Here is a 16,637-nt window from a genome sequence, read left to right as displayed (position 1 = left end):
ATTGCCGTAGACGAGGCGGCGACGCGCCCCGTCTCGCCGTCCTCCCCCGTCGCCCGCGGGCGGCGAAGTCGCGGATCCTCCGGCCTCCCCGAGCGCCTCCCCCCGCCCAAGATTTCGGCGAGAGGGGGACGGTGGGGTGCGAGCCCGACGGCGCGGGTTCTGCTCCCCGTCGTCACCGCTAGCGTTCGGAGAGAGGCTGTGCGCCCCTGCCCGTTCGGCCATTGGGCTGAGCGGGAGAAGCTTGGCGCACACGAAAGAGGACGAGGGCTTAGAAAGACACGCGCGCCCCCTACCTGGCGCGCCAGATGACGGAGCGTGGGGCTCCTCACCGGGAGACTACGCAGGCCCCCCTTTGCCGGTTCGGCCGGGGGCGCTAAGTGAGGTTCTTCGCCCTCGATCTGAGGAACGTCAGCGAGAGAAGAAATGCGCAAGACACGGGCGACGTAGACAGGTTCGGGCCGCTGAGAAGCGTAACACCCTACTCCTGTGTTCTGGTGGATCTGTGTGTGAAGGAATCCAGAGACTCGAGAGCGAGAGAGAGAGTTCAGGTTCTAGCCAACATTCGCCAGAGTCCCAACTCCCCTTTCGTCCTCCCTTTTTTTTAGGCCTGGGCCTCCTTTTTATCTGGTCAGGGGTCACCACATGGGCCTCTAGCTACCTAAGAAAGGAAACATGCTTTTACAATGAGGGCTAGTCTACAGCCGGAAGTGACCTCTGACAAGCCGAGCGCACGTCTCTTGCTCCGCTCGCCCCTCTTCCGGTGGACGCCCATTTCAACCTTCATTTAATGGCCAGCGACTTCCTTGTCATACTTGCGCTGAAGCCTGGAATGAATCTGACCGGGACTGACATACCCACTCCTGGAGTTGGCACGCCGGCTCCGGCTAGGGACGAGAGCTAGGAAGATCTCATCATTCCGACGGGACGGGGCGAGGCGTGTGGCAGGCCGCCTGTTGCCACCTAACCCGCGATCTGACCGGTCTGTGACCGGTCACTCACCGCGATCGGTCACGGACCGAATAAGCGTGCGCTGCGCCGCATTAAATGCGGCGTGGCGCGCTCGTCCAACCTGCTATAAATGCGGTTAGGTGAGCCCGCTGTGCTCACCTAACCCACACACGTGGCGCCAAAACCACAGGGGGTCGGGGCACCCCAGCCCTCGGGGCCGAAACGGGAGCGGCCCGACCCCTCGGGGAGACAGAGGGAGGGGTGGCCACGTCACCTTCGGGCCCGACTCCCCCGAGGGGGTCAGGCCACGTGGGTGACCGCGGCTACCCAGGCCTCTAGTCACGATACCCCCGGCCCCATGTCACCGACACGGTCCTTAATTGACCGGGGACGGTACTAGCCTTTTCCAGATACCACCCAAATCCTCTGTCCGCCCCAGTCGAAAACAGTTGTTTAATTTTATTTCTCCTTTCACAAATCATGTCATCAACATCATGGCAATGTGGCGCTCATGTCTCCACATGCCGCATCTCAATTACCTTCCCAAAGGTAATTGCCCAAGCATATAGCATTTGATAAATATGAGTATGCATGATTCTAGAATAGCATTTCTAAGCAATTGTCATAGTTGACTAGGGACTCATACGTAAACATGGTTACAAAGATTTAAGGGTAAACAATAATCAAGGCATGGCATAATCACAAGTAGGATGTTCATCATTGCATGCAATTTTATTTGTAAATAAAACAATTTCGCAATTGGGATCAACATGTTCAAGGAATAGTGATGACTTGCCTTGCTCAGGATAGTCCTTATTCTTGATATAATTCTTGATCAACCTTCACCTCCTGGAAGTTGCTGACGTTGCCTCACGACTAACCGATACATAAATTCTATAACACGCAAGAAAAACCAATATTCAAATAACAACCAAATATGCACAACAAAATATACTATTCATGTCTTCTAATGGATTCCAATCACGCTAGGGGCTAAGGTTTCTTAATCTTTCTATTGTCAACGTGGCCTATTTAGGAGTTAACCAACATAGCATTTATAGGATACATATATATTTGGCTAATCGGTGGTTTAGTCTATCAAATGGCTATGGAAGGATTATGGCTAAGCATGCATCTATCTACATAGGACGGTTATTTACTAGAGGTTCTGTTGTTAGATGGATTTAGGATCAATCAAATAATTACAGTGAATCATTTGTATTATTTATTTTATTGATGGAAGCTTTACTTTAATTATGAACATATTTTACTTGTCACAATAAATTATAAAAGGTTAATAATTATCCATGCTTTGTATGTTAGAGTTGTTTAGGTTAATCATATTATGGTTACAGATTATCCCATCACATAATTTTACAATGAATAATCCTAATTTACAGTTGAACTATAATTATAATTATATGAGGTCAAGATTTATAACTAGTATTTATCTAATATACATGTTTGTCATACACTCCCTCTTAATTTAATATATGCAACACGCAAATTAATACTATACCGTACCACTATAATGGGATGTATAGTATATGTGTAAGCAACAATATCTTATTATTGGATCATATATTTGAGTAGTTGCTTTTTACTGTAAGCTATACAATACATGTTGATTTTAAGATGGCTCTGTTTGGTTAACTAATGGATATCAACCGACTATATACATATATTCTACTTCACATGACATTGTATCGACAAATTTTTAAGTGGTCCAAATACAACTAGCTCTATGATTACTCTCCTAAACAAGTTAAAGATTCATCTATGTGTGTTTATATTTTAGTTACAAAATATGAGGCTAAACTTTATGTAAACAATTTATAAGTCATGGATTTAGTTATATTTGGACATAGACCAGTAAATAGCACTAATATTTTCCTATACACCCATTAATTTGAAGGATTGATTATAACTAATTTATTTAGTTGCTACAGTGACAAGACATGTTAAAGATAATTATGCTACTGTACAATATCCATTTTTATTCATTGGCACACTATTTAGGTTAACTATTATCTAATCATTTGATATTAATTAATTTATAATTATAAATATATTTTGTTAAATACTGAATTATATATCATTGGAAAGCTTATGAATTTAGATGAATTTAGGTTCAAGTTTCACTCAAATCCAAGTTAAAATGAATAAGTTATGCTAGTGTAAAGATTCAAATTTGAATTAATCCGAGAAATTGCGAAAAGCTACTGTTCATAAATGATTTATTTTTAATCCAAGACATATCCACAGCCTTGTACCAACTGACAAGTGGGACCCCGGGTTTATTTCTTTTTCCTACCGAATTATTTTCTAAAGGGAAATAGGAAGAGCTAATGACAAGTGGGGCCCACATGTCATAGACTCGAGACCATAAAACTTCTATAATTAGATTTTTAACCACCCGGACCTACATGTAATAGACACTACTAATAAAGATTAAGAAGGGGGTTACTATTCACCAATTACGTGGGGCCCACTCTAATCTCTCCTCTCCTTCCTCTCTCTTTCTTCTTTTATCTCTTTCTCTCCCTCCCGGCTTCTTCTCCCTCCTCTCTCCCTCGGCTCTCTGGCGACGGCGACCGAGCAAGGGGAGGAGGCGGCGGCTTACTGACGGCGGCGGCGGCGACGGCGGCGCAAGGCGGCGACGCACGGCGCGGCGGCTTCGAGGCGACGGCGCGGCGGCACGAAGGCGGCGGCGCGGTGGAGAGAAAGGGGGAAAGAAAGGAGGGGAAGGAGGGGGGGTGATGTGGGATGGAAGGGCGACCGGAGGGGATTTATAGGGCGCGGGGGAGGGGCGGCCGGCTCCATGGCGATGCGACGGCGCGCGGCGCGTGGGGCGCGAGGCGCGAGGCGTGACGGCGACGGGCGCGCGGCTCGGGACGGCTCGGGGCTCGGCGGGCGGTGATGGCGACGGGCGACGCGACGGCGACGGGCGACGCGACGGCGACGGCGGAGCGTCGACGGGACGGCGACGCTGCGATGGGACGGCGCGGCGCGGCGCGGGGCTTGGCGCGCGGCGAGGGCGGCACGACGGCGACGGGCGACGCGATAGTGACGGGGCGTGACGCGCGGAGGGGTGGGGCTCGAGGCGATGCGACCGGAGACGGCGACGGCGCGCGGCACGACGAGACGCGAGGGGGCGCGGCAGTGGCGCGCGCGGCAGCGGCGAAGTGACGGCGCGCGGCGGCTCGAGGCGCGAGGCGCGCGCGGGAGGGGAGATGGGACGGGCGCGCGGCGGGGCAGGGGCGCGGGGCACGAGGCGACGACGTGACGACGACGACGATGGCGCGCGGGGCTCAAGGCGGTGATGGCGACGGCGCGGTGGCGACGGCGACGGCTCGACGGCGACGGCGATGGCGCGCGGCAGCGGCGCGGGCGACGACGATGGCGACACGAGCGGCATCGGGCAGGAGAAGGAGGAGGGGTAGGACGGCTAGGAACTAAATCGAACACCTAGGGGGCTAATGAACAGTGCTAGCCGGCTATTTAACCCTATTTTAGCCTATTCCTATATAAATTTTATTCTATAAATCCTAATTTTTACACAAATGAAGTTTACTCAATATTTGTGTTATTCTAACCAATGGATTCACCCTAGATTAATATTACCCATATTTATTTATTTATCGCACAAATGAATTCTTTTTAGATTAATTTGAGTTATTGGCCCTAAGGTGAACTTATATATTTTTGAAGACTTTGGGGTACTATTAAATTTAATATAACGACTTGTCATGATTAATACATTAGCAGATTGGTCAAGTTTAGTTGTATAGCAATATATTTTACACGGATAGGTTCAATCTATTTATTCTATAAATAGTAAATTGAGACTCGGCACAATATTAATCTAATTGTTTAATTAAAACCTCACAAAATTTTATAAAGCTTAATTTAATTATATGACCATTATTTCATGTGAATTGGTTTACCTTTATATATATAGACCATTAGAGTTTAGTAATATCCCATTAATTACTCCTAGTGAAACTATGTTATAGATAGAGTTCCATTATAAATGGTCATCATTTCATGTGTATTTAGACGTCATGGCACGCAACACATGGTTCACGTATTTAGTATTTAATCCATAATTTAAATTAGTAATTAACCTTCCGTTTGTCTGGCTTTGTTTTCTTGTGCGTAATTATTTGTAGGGTTAACAATATTATATTCTCGTAAATTTATCTATTACTTAAATTTTAGATCCTTACTTTACTTTCTTTGTGATCATTTACGGTTTGGCAAGCAATAGCAATCATAACAACCAGCATGATGTAAAAGTTTTAAAAAGTTCAAAATTTTAGTGATTTTTATTGTCTTGAATTTTCAGGATGTTACAAGTCTCTTCCAAGGAGTTCTGGTGCTGGCCGCGTGAAGGAAGTGGCTCCTCGATGGCTTGGCTGATGTCCATTGTTATATGTCAGAGCTGCTTTTCGCTTTGGCGACTTTCGTGTCTTCAGTGTCGCTGCAGTTGTGAAGTCGGCGCTGCTGGGTCGCTTGGGCGGATAGCTCGGCAATGATAACACCTCTTCTACGATGTGGGAGTTGTTATGTCGCTTTTGTGTTTAGCTTGGCGGTGACATCCTGCTTTTGGGCTCCGCCGTCGTTGTTAGTTGTGTAGCGGTGGGTTTCAGCCGGTTTTACTATAATTAACCGTGTAATTGTGTGGTTTTCAGGCCCGGTTTTCCTTATAAACTGGGTCAATTCTCTTCTTCTAAATATAAAAGTGGAACAAAGTTCCGCCTTAGGTTTCAAAAAAAAAAACACTCTGTAGAATCTAACCAAACTAAGACCCTGTATAGTTTCAAAAATATCACATCGAATCTTTAGACACATGCATAGAGTATTAAATATAGATAAATTAAAAAAACTAATTGCACAGTTAGGGGGGAAATCACGAGACGAATCTTTTGAGCCTAATTAGTCCATAATTAGCCATAAGTGCTACAATAACCCACATGTGCTAATGGTGGATTAATTAGGCTTAGGCTCAAAAGATTCGTCTCGTGGTTTCCAGGCAAACTATGAAATTAGTTTTTTCATTCGTGTCCGAAAACCTCTTCCGAGGGTCAAACGTCCGACGTGACACCCAAAAATTTTCTTTTCGCGAACTAAACAGGTTCTAAGTGTCACATTTTAGTTTAAAATACTTATATTTTGGGATTGTCCATATTCATAATCCTATGAAGCGTTCCATCCTATGAAGAGAGTACTACTTTTGTGTTCTTTTTCCTGATAATTCTTTAACGAAATTTTGACCATCTCTCTGGGTTTTTCTTCCCCATGGTGTAAACGGTAAACAGGTTTACCGTCTGGAATTCATATTGTGAGACGCACATGGTAGAAAAGCATGTACAGCATGGTTCGAACAAAGAAAAACTAGGAAGTTTTTTATTTTTTTAAACCTAAGGTGGAACTTTGTTTCACTGTTATATTTAGAAGAAAAGAATTGACTGTCGAAACTAGGAAGTTTTAGCTTAGGAAAATCTCTTTTGCAAACTTAGAGCTATGGACTGTCGAAATAATTACATTTAAGAAAGTAAACAAATTCCTAACTTACTGTCAGGCAATCACCTTTTACCCAAAGCAAATTCTCAATTATCATAATTCACCGCACCTGAATTTGATGCTTGTGTCATCATATCACAGTTGTTCCCTCTCCCTACCTTTCACCATCAGAGTTTTCGGTGCCAAAAGAGACACAACACATCGTCTTGATTCTTGATTTAGAGTATTCGCTATACTCATGGCGATTAAGGTTTTGGTGCATGTGGTGTTTTGTTAGCGGTAGTCTAATTGATGTATGGGTGGAATTAAAGTGCAGCAAGTGTCATAAAGTGTATATATGGTAAGTGATACGCGAGACAAATTATACAACATGCCAACAATTTGGTAACATACTAATTTATTATTGAGTGATAAAAATTAATTACCTTGGGGCTATAAAAATTAATTACCTTGGGGCTATTTAAAAGTGCTTGCTACAACGTTTTGAACTACAACTACACAGCACGGACTCTCGACGCAACATTTGAATGTACATCGTATAACCGCTACGGCATTCATTTAATGAGCTTTGATGCACGTTTCATAACAACTCGCTGGCTGCAAGCCTGTAACCGTGTTGGCTGGCTGCTACAACAGCTATATCCAACACTTTCAAACAACCCCAAAATATGTGCAGAAGCATGCCACCAAACAAAAAAAAACCCATAAACACATCCTATTATTGCCGTGAAAAAACAAAATAGCCTAAGGACAGAAATTGTGTTAAGCAGCTGAAAATCATCATGAGTTGAGGATGATCCGCTTGGTTAAGTTTTTGAACAGATCCGTATGTTTATAGTGGATTATCTAAGTGATTATAAATATAAAAAATATATATATTGGTAAATAAGCTTGACAAAGAGCTTTGAAGAAGGCATCTAAAAAATAGAAGTAAATTCTTTTTTTAAGGTATTCTTAGCAAGTAATCCGCAGAAAAGTGCCATGTTAGTTTTAAGCCCACATGATAGGAGTATTTTTTAAAGCCGAAACCAAATCTGTTTTTGTCCAATCCAGGTACCCAAATGGTCCTTTCTCTGTACTGATGGAGCATCGAAGTTTCGTTGCTGCGGAACAGAAACAAAACTGCTGATAAGACTTTGTTATCCTCTTCCAGAAAAAAAAAAGAACGAAAAACGAGCATGTCAATGTTGACGTTGGCCTTTTCTTTCAGATTTTTTCGTCGAAACAAAAAAGGCGTCCTGTGCTTGCTGGAGCAGCACATGGACGGACAGACTTCCATAGCGTCCTTGACACTTCTTCTGTCAGTGATGGAGATGGTTCATGGAGAATCAGAATACTGTTACTGGTTGGTTGGTTAGTTGGTTGCCTAATAAATTCGCAATGTCCTCCTCGGCCCAACTCTCATTCGGCCCAACAAAGTCGTTACGTTGAAATGGGCCTATCTGACCAGTCGAGAGTGATGGGCCTTGATCCAATTCTGAGATGGCCCAACACATTTGCACACGTGGACTGGTGGTCTCTGCAGAGAGAGGCAGAGTAGTAGGTGCGGTCCGTGGATGATGTCATTGCATTTGCAGCTGCCCTTTCTGATCTTATCTGACCATGATGCGTCATATCCATCCGCAAAGCTAAAAAAGAAAATCTGACAAATCAACTTTATTCTAATAAATTAATTTTGTGTGATATGGAAATATCTGTCCCTTGATAATATCATGTGGACAATTTAGGTAGATCATAAGTATACCAGTACTACATATATAGTATAAATCAATACACTATGATAAGGTGGGATAAGATCAAAGTGCTATTGATCACATGGAAATTTTATGTTGCGTTGTGTATTTGTGCCAAGATTAAAAAGGTAAACTCGTGGAACTTATCAAAGACGAATATGCAAAAATGTATACATCTATTGTGTCATTTATGATTTTTATCGTTGATATGATCATTCTCATTATGTCTATCTATATCTTCGAAGTACAACAGGATTGAAATAGAGCTACTCCACATAACAATATCAGAATTTAATAAGAAGTCAGGGACAACTACAACATTGAAAAAAGGAAAAAAAAACAGTGGAGAACCCTCGTTATGAGATAAAGGTGGCACAATGTGCTATTTATAAGTAAAAATGTATATCAAGTACAATTGTACTTATATCATAACATTGCGTAGAGAACTCTGTTAGCTATACATGAAGGAATAACTCTTTTCAACATTACCATTTATTAATAATAAATAATCAACAAACACACACGACGTATTGTAAAATTGGACAAATCAATATTGCTATAGGAAAGTGAGGCATGCCAACTACTATGACACATCACAGTAGGTCAACATCATCTCTCTCATCTCTAGTAGTACTAATAGACTTCCAACAACTTCCACCTATATATTAATGATAGGTAATTTGACATTCAACCATATGTTCACATATCGCTTCATGTATTTACCACTAGTTAAAAAAAATCCATATACCGTTTATCGCAATATTAACGTACGATATTTTTTTTTTCATGCCATGTAATTCACGTCAGAATCATACATTTCACCCGCCCATAATTAAAAATGCTTAGTATTTTATAAGGGGTAAGAACGAGGAGAAAACTAGTAATGCCACGCATCGTATTATCCAATCTGAGATACCATAACTTATATCCACATTTATATTTACGCTATTCGTTAGCCAAAAAATAAAACCCTAGCTTTTTTATTAACATGTGAGAAGGTAAACCGGTGAAACCTAACAATATGTCCGACAGACAAAAATGTGCTCATAGTGCCATATATACACAACAATATTATCCCATCCATTTACAAGTATACTCACATCCACATCATCATGGTCTAACAGAATCCATCCAGAGGTATCTCACCTGAATAAAAAAGGAGCAGCAGCAAAAAAAAAAAGTGAGAAAAAAATAATCCAACAAGAACTCGGGGAAGAAGATTACATTACATCGGAAAAGGAGAAAAAAAAGAGAGAGAGAAGAGCCCGAAACAAACGTGACACCAAAGTGGGTAGTAGACACAGAGGTGGCGCAGGCAGCACACAGAAAACCAGCGAGATTTTACACACGCCTCGCCCTCGCGTTCGCGTCGACGGGAATAAAATCCCCCGCGTCTCCTCTTCTCCTCGCGCAACTCGCTCATCTCATCGCTCTCGCCTCGACTCGCCTCCACGAAGCCCACCTCGACTCGCCATGGCCATGGACGACCTCGCCGGCTCATCCTCCTCCTCCTCCGCGATGGACGCCGTGGTCGCCGACCCCTCGCACGGGTGGCAGAAGGTCACCTACCCCAAGCGCCACCGCAAGCAGGGGGCGGCGGCGCTGCCCTCCGCGGCTGCTCCCGATCTGGGGTTCCTGCCCAACGGCGGCGGCAAGGTCAACGTGTTCGAGGCCGTCGACAGGAACGCCGAGAAGCGCCACCGCGCGCTCCTGGCCGCCAGGGACGCGGCCGACCCCGACGCCGCGCGGATCGCCGCCGCCACGGCCTCCGCGTACTCTGACGACGACGACGACTCCGACGAGGCGCAGGCGACTCGCCCCGAGGGGGAGGTGAAGAAGCCCAAGGTGAAGAAGCCGAAGAAGCCCAAGGTGACGGTCGCCGAGGCGGCCGCTCTGATCGACGCCGAGAACCTCGCGGCGCATCTCGTGCAGATCTCGGTAATACCCGTCCTGTTTCGCTGAATTCCTCTTCGGAAATCGTCAGATCTCGACTTGTTTGGACTGGATCATATTTTTGTCTTTTTGTTAAGGATCGGATCTGATGAGGGTTTAGTGCTGGATCGTTCGGGTTTTTTCAAAATTCCGACAAAATGTTGGGTGTCTACTAGTTTTCGATTAAGATGGAGGAAAATTCTGGTCGTACCAGAAAGTTGGGATCTCCTTGATGTAAAAACACGGGATCTTGGGATCTTGGAAAGCATGGGGGTTTTGGTGCAACTATTAGATCTTTTAACGTGTCATAGCTCTTTTCTGTTTTGTTCCGTAGATTCTAACCCTCTGTTCTGTGTGCAGGAATCTTACGAGAACCAGCAGGATATTCAGCTCATGCGGTTCGCCGACTACTTTGGCAGGTCATTTGCAAGCGTGAGCGCCGCCCAGTTCCCCTGGGCGAAGATGTTCAAGGAATCACTAGTGTCCAAGATGGTTGATGTGAGTTACTAGAGTTGCCCTAACTCTTTTACGCATAGAGATATTGCATTTGGACCAGATATAAAAAGGCAATTGCAGTTTATAGGGTGATTCACTTGCATCACATATGAAATGTTACTGCGGTTTATCTGATTGTTAAGTTCTTATGATCTTTTTCTTGTATCTACTTACAAATTTTACGAAAATTAATGGTTGTGCATGAACATTGATACTGATTCATGCATCGTCATCATTGAGTTGTGAAATGCTAATGCTGCTTTTGGTAACTGCCAGTAATATTATTCGAATTATTTGCAGACTTGACGTCGCTGTAAACGTGCTTGTCAAGTATGCTAGTTTTAAGGATGGTTATGCTATTTCTGCTCACCCTGTGGATGCATTATCAATTAAAACAAATTATTTCCGAACACGATTATTCATGTATAACAGGATACAGCTGGATAAGTTCAATGCAATTACTGCAACAACTTGAGTTTACATTTAACGGTTTACCTGAAATCCGCATTGTCCAAAAATCTTTCTGTATTTGTGACATGGTATTGTGTTCAGTTCCTTCCATTTTCCGCTCTGAAAGGGGGAGGCGTGGAGGCAAGTTAATTTGGAAGGTGGGGGGTTGGTGCGGATTGTAGTATGAGGAGTAAATGGGTGTATCAGGGTACACATTAATTGGATTAGCATGGAATTTCTTAGCCTCTAATAAATCGGAAGCGATTGCTTGATAAATATGCAATATGTTTCATTCCAGAAAAGAAACGACACATACTCGTGCAATTAATAATTCAGTGTATTAATGGATTCTAGTACTTCTGTTTTGATTTTATAAGCATGAAAATGTCCCTTTATTTCCGTGTCTCTCTATTTTTAGATTTGCATCTAACTAGTTAATATATTGTGCAGATTCCCTTGTGCCATATTCCTGAACCAGTTCGCAACACAGCGAGTGACTGGATCAATCAGAGATCTCCTGATGCCCTGGGAGACTTTGTCATGTGGTGCATAGACAGCATCATGTCTGAACTGTCAGGTCAAGCAGTAGGCGCTAAGGGTTCAAAGAAGGCCGCACAGCAAACTCCAAGGGCCCAGGTAGTCCTTGTTCGATCACGACTTAACTCTCACTATACAAGCCTCTGCATGGTATCATGGACTTGTGATGTAAAGCAGCATAAAAATGCTCTACAAGATGGAAATAGCATGCGTTTTATATTTGCGATATGTCCTATATTGTATTCACATCAACTGAGCCTAGCGCTAATGCTGTCATCTAATGAAGCAACAACCTTGCAATGAGAAAAAAAAATGTAGGCTTTGCAATTGAAATATTATATGAACAATTTGCTCACATCCTGCATTGCTGGAAGCTTGTGCTTGTCAATACCATTTACTTTAGATAGATGTGAATGTTTCTGATTGTGTAATTCAATTAGTTTAGCCTTTTCTCATTGCTTTTAACACTTCCTCACAAGAAGTAAGATAATAAGCAGATTCGATTCGATTCGATCATTTGTATTAGTTTATTACTCCGATCTATGGATCACCACGATTGCTAAAAAGTTTATATAAATTCTAAGAAGAACTGCATTTTGATGACAGAATATTCAAGTCCTACTTTATGTAAGGTGTTCATGAAGGAGATTAAACTTTTTTTTTTCTGTTTTAGGGCCCTGAAGATTGCATGGTGGTAGATATGATAAAACCTAAAATGCTGATCTAATAATCTGACTGCCATAATTCACACTTGCTTATCGGACCTGTGATTGTAATTATGGATGGTTCTATCTTGTTTTCAAGTTGGTTTATAGTTTTTAAATGACTATTGCTCTGTTCAGGTTGCAATATTTGTTGTGCTTGCCTTGACTGTAAGAAGGAAACCAGAGGTACTAACAAACGTCCTGCCAAAAATAATGGGAAACAATAAGTATCTTGGGCAGGAAAAGCTTCCAATCATTGTTTGGGTTATTGCTCAGGTATATTTTCCCTGCTGTGCTCTTACTTGTTCTGAATGGTGCTAATTATTTTCAGTGCTCCATACTATCATTTTATATTTTCTTAAAAAATATCTCTTGCGTGATGTATCATAGGCATCTCAAGGTGACCTAGTGACTGGAATGTTTTGTTGGGCTCATTTCCTGTTTCCCACACTGTGTGCTAAGCCAAGTGGGAATCCCCAGACGAGAGATTTAGTTCTGCAGTTGCTCGAAAGGTATGGCTCAACTTAAACCTGATTAAGAATCTAGAGCCGTTTTTCTGTTTTCTGATATATATCAGAAGTATTTATATGCATAATCTTTTTTGATATTTCACGTGCAGAATTTTGTCTGCCCCCAAAGCTCGAGGCATCTTACTGAATGGTGCTGTTAGAAAGGGGGAACGCCTGATTCCCCCTGTTACATTTGATCTGTTCATGAGAGCTGCATTTCCTGTTTCCAGCGCTCGTGTAAAGGTTTGTTCTTAATTCTTCCTTCCTGTTTGCTGAAATTTTGATATGCGATGATGTTCTGACTTCTGGTCATCATATGGAACTCTTTAGGCTACAGAGAGGTTTGAAGCAGCCTACCCAACAATCAAGGAGTTGGCCCTTGCTGGTCCTCCTGGCTCAAAAACCGTGAAACAAGCAGCACAGCAGCTTTTGCCATTGTGTGTGAAAGCAATGCAAGAAAGTGAGCTGTCATCCTTTTTCACCCTAACTTCTCTTTCTATATAGAGCTTGTTACCTTTGTTTTGCAACTCTGAGTTGTTGCATTATTGCACATTATGTTCAGATAACGCAGACCTCACCGGGGAGTCTGCTGGTGTATTCATTTGGTGCCTGACTCAAAATGCAGAGTCCTACAAGCTGTGGGTGAGTAATCTTTGTCTGTCTGCCTTTATAACACCAAGTGAGAATGTTGCAACTGAAGTTTTCTTAATTCTGATTTGCAGGAAAGACTTCATCCTGAAAATGTTGAAGCCAGTGTTGTAGTCCTTAGCACTATAGTCACAAAATGGAGCGAGCTGTCTCATAAGCTCAGTGCTGAATCTCTTAAGGTGACTCTGAAGAACTTAAGGACTAAGGTATGATATGTCCCTGTTGCATTACTTGTTTTGTTTGACTGTTTATGATGTTTGTTTCATTCTTATGTATATGCAATGTGATGCTATCCTTTGCATAGTAGTAAAATTCTGTATGACTAGTGAATTCTGATTCATGACAAAAAGAGAGCTTCTTGATAGCACAATTAGTTTGGGATAAATGGCGTTACCTCCTTTTTTTTTTTGATAAAATGGAAATCAAGGTGCCACAACTCTTAAGGACATGCAAAAGCAAGTAAACTTGTTTGACACCACCACCTTTAGCTGTTCACATACCCCCTAGGTATTTGTACTCCGTAGTAATATGTGCAATTGGTTGCAATTGCAGAATGAGGCGGCCCTAGAAGCAGCAACGGACTCTGGAAAGCAGGCATCTATCAAGGCCGCGGACAAGTATTCCAAGGAGATCCTTGGAAGGTTGAGCCGCGGCGGAGCCTGCCTGAAGGGCAGCCTGCTGGTTATCACGCTTGCTGTTGCCGCAGGCTTTGTGCTATCTCCTAACCTGGAGATCCCATCCGACTGGGACAAGCTCCAGGCCATGGTGGCGTCTCACCTGTCGTTCTAGAAGTATATTTGTCCAGCAGTTGATAAAAGCTTATACAGAGAATCCAAAGGAGATGAAGTGAAGATTCTAGGAGTGAATGAAGAAGGCTAATAAGAAGGGATAGATCCTAGAAAAGAATACAGTTACCTTTTTCGCATCTTTTCCCAAGCCCGTAGTTGGGGGGAGATGCAAGCAACTTTGCAGAGATAGAGAGTTAAAAAGTTTTAATCGGGTTAGACTGATCGGTCAGAAGAAGGAAAGGTTGGGCCAAATGGTTCGGCCTGAGGACTAACACCACCTTTGCTCTATCTCGTTTTTCTGCATCTGCAGCATCTCAGATGATGAGAAACATTTTTGCTTCTTTTGTTTTTCCTTTTTCTTCTGAATCTTGTTTGCTTTTACCAACATGCCATGTGTGATATTATTGCTGAATCATCTGTACTTGTTGGTGTTGATGATATCATATCCTGCTATGTTGTGGTGTACCAATCATCCTATACTTGTTGGTTATGATGTTGGATGGGTGTACCAATCATTCCTAAAGGAGTGTGAAGTGTTTTACTCTGTGGTTGCAAGTGGTGAAAGTGAGGAAGCCGTGTGAGTGACGTGTCGACGCAGCGGCGGCCGGTGACGGAGACGGATCGAGGGCAGGAGGAGGAGATCGCCGGCAAAGTGAGGGCGGCGGCACATGGCACATGGCACATGGCCGCGGGCCAGCCTGTCTCTGTACGCTCTCATTCCTTCGTACCAAGGCCAGTTGACTCGGGCGCGACCGAAGCAGCACGATCTCTCTTCTTGCTTTGTTGGTGATCAATAACGTGGACACTGGTCGGTGGTGGCGACCACGCGTCGACGGCCAACCTCGACCGTGGCGGGCCCCGGCCGCCGTCCACCACCCGGGCCGACCATGGGAAGGCAACAACAGCTACTACACCTACACCAGTGAGAGTGGTGGCCGGAGCGGCGCCACAGCAACAGCTAGGACCTACTAGTACAAAGGGTGAGCCAGCCACTGGTAATGGCCTCTTCCCCTCCTCCGCCTCCCCGCTGCTCCTGCTCGCTTCCTGCCCTGCAATGGCGGCTCTCCTCCTCCTCTCCTCCGCCGCTCGGGTACGTAGCCGGTAACACATGACTCAGTCAATCTTGGCACTTGCGGAGTTGCGGTAGCTTCAGTTCTTGATTTGCTGCTGCAGGTTGGCGTGGCTGCGCCACTGGCGCTGAGGCAGCAGCGCCCGGTGGTGCTGCCCGGTGGCCAGCTCCGCACGGGAAGCGGCGCCGGCGCAGCGTCGGCGTGGGCGGCGCGCCCTCTCCGGCCGGAGCTCGCCGCGGTCTCCCGCCCCGCCGTCCCCGCCCGCGGCAGGGCGCCTCTGTTCCGGCCTCGCGCATGTAACGCCTCTGCGGCCCCATTCAATTCTAGCTCTACCACAACTGATTGGTGTAGGACTGACTGACGAATTTCGCCATGGATTTGGTTGTGAGGAGCAGGGATGGCGTCGTCTCAGATTGCCAGCTCCGCCTTCACCTGGGGCACCATCGCCGTCCTCCCTTTCTACACTCTCATGGTCGTCGCCCCCAACGCCGACGTCGTAAGAATTCCTCAATCCTCCAACCCACACACACACAATCGAATTGCTCTCACTTGCTCCTCTAATCTTTCTCTGTGCTGGCGCAGACCAAGCGTGCCGTGGATAGCAGCGCGCCGTACGTCGCCCTCGGCATCCTCTACGCCTACCTGCTCTACCTATCCTGGACTCCCGACACCCTACGCGCCATGTTCGCCAGCAAGTACTGGCTCCCCGAGGTCAGTCAATCAATCAGTGACACCACTCTGCACTCCATGATCACTAGCATTCTCTCAACCTTTCTCTTCTCCTGCGCAGTTGACGGGGATCGTCAGGATGTTCGCCAGCGAGATGACCGTCGCCTCCGCCTGGATCCACCTCCTAGCCGTCGACCTCTTCGCCGCAAGGTGAGCAAATTCTTGATTCATGTGTGTAGTAGTGTACCTATGGATGATGGTTGTATGTGTTGCAAGCGTGAGGAGGTTGTTAAAATGGCTTGAGTTTTGGGATCACAATGCAGGCAGGTGTACCATGACGGCATCAAGAACAACATAGAGACCAGGCATTCGGTTTCTCTGTGCCTGCTCTTCTGCCCAATTGGGATCGCGACTCACGTTCTGACTAAGGTACTGGCGGGTTCAATTGGTCGCTCACATTGATCGATTGTATGTAGGTTCATATTGCTTAGATGGTGTATTTTTATGTGATTCATATATGAATAAAATTTATTCAATTAACTATGTGTTACATCGAGTTCAATGTGATTCTTGTTTTTCCCCACGTATTGAATCGATTTGGCAGCTGAACATCCCTATACCGGTTTAG

The 16,637-nt window shown here is 44.7% G+C and overlaps 2 protein-coding genes across 2 annotated transcripts; both read left to right on the top strand.

Annotated features, from left to right (window-relative positions):
- The first annotated feature begins 9,615 nt into the window (after window positions 1-9,615).
- On the top strand, window positions 9,616-14,735 carry LOC4325966 (uncharacterized). Its single transcript, XM_015758980.3, has 10 exons — window positions 9,616-10,145; window positions 10,500-10,637; window positions 11,535-11,720; window positions 12,464-12,601; window positions 12,716-12,837; window positions 12,945-13,077; window positions 13,165-13,294; window positions 13,397-13,476; window positions 13,557-13,688; window positions 14,035-14,735. Exons 1-10 carry the CDS (start codon window positions 9,681-9,683, stop codon window positions 14,269-14,271), a joined length of 1,761 nt encoding a protein of 586 aa, XP_015614466.1. The 5' UTR covers window positions 9,616-9,680; the 3' UTR covers window positions 14,272-14,735.
- Window positions 14,736-14,886: 151 nt separating this feature from the next.
- On the top strand, window positions 14,887-16,626 carry MHZ4 (protein MAO HUZI 4, chloroplastic-like). Its single transcript, NM_001401540.1, has 6 exons — window positions 14,887-15,360; window positions 15,444-15,636; window positions 15,736-15,836; window positions 15,923-16,051; window positions 16,131-16,219; window positions 16,333-16,626. Exons 1-6 carry the CDS (start codon window positions 15,325-15,327, stop codon window positions 16,469-16,471), a joined length of 687 nt encoding a protein of 228 aa, NP_001388469.1. The 5' UTR covers window positions 14,887-15,324; the 3' UTR covers window positions 16,472-16,626.
- The last annotated feature ends 11 nt before the right edge of the window (window positions 16,627-16,637 follow it).

Source organism: Oryza sativa, chromosome 1 (assembly GCF_034140825.1).
Source record: "Oryza sativa Japonica Group chromosome 1, ASM3414082v1".
In the NCBI taxonomy this organism is placed as follows: domain Eukaryota; kingdom Viridiplantae; phylum Streptophyta; class Magnoliopsida; order Poales; family Poaceae; genus Oryza; species Oryza sativa.
This window is presented reverse-complemented; position numbering and strand designations above follow the sequence as displayed.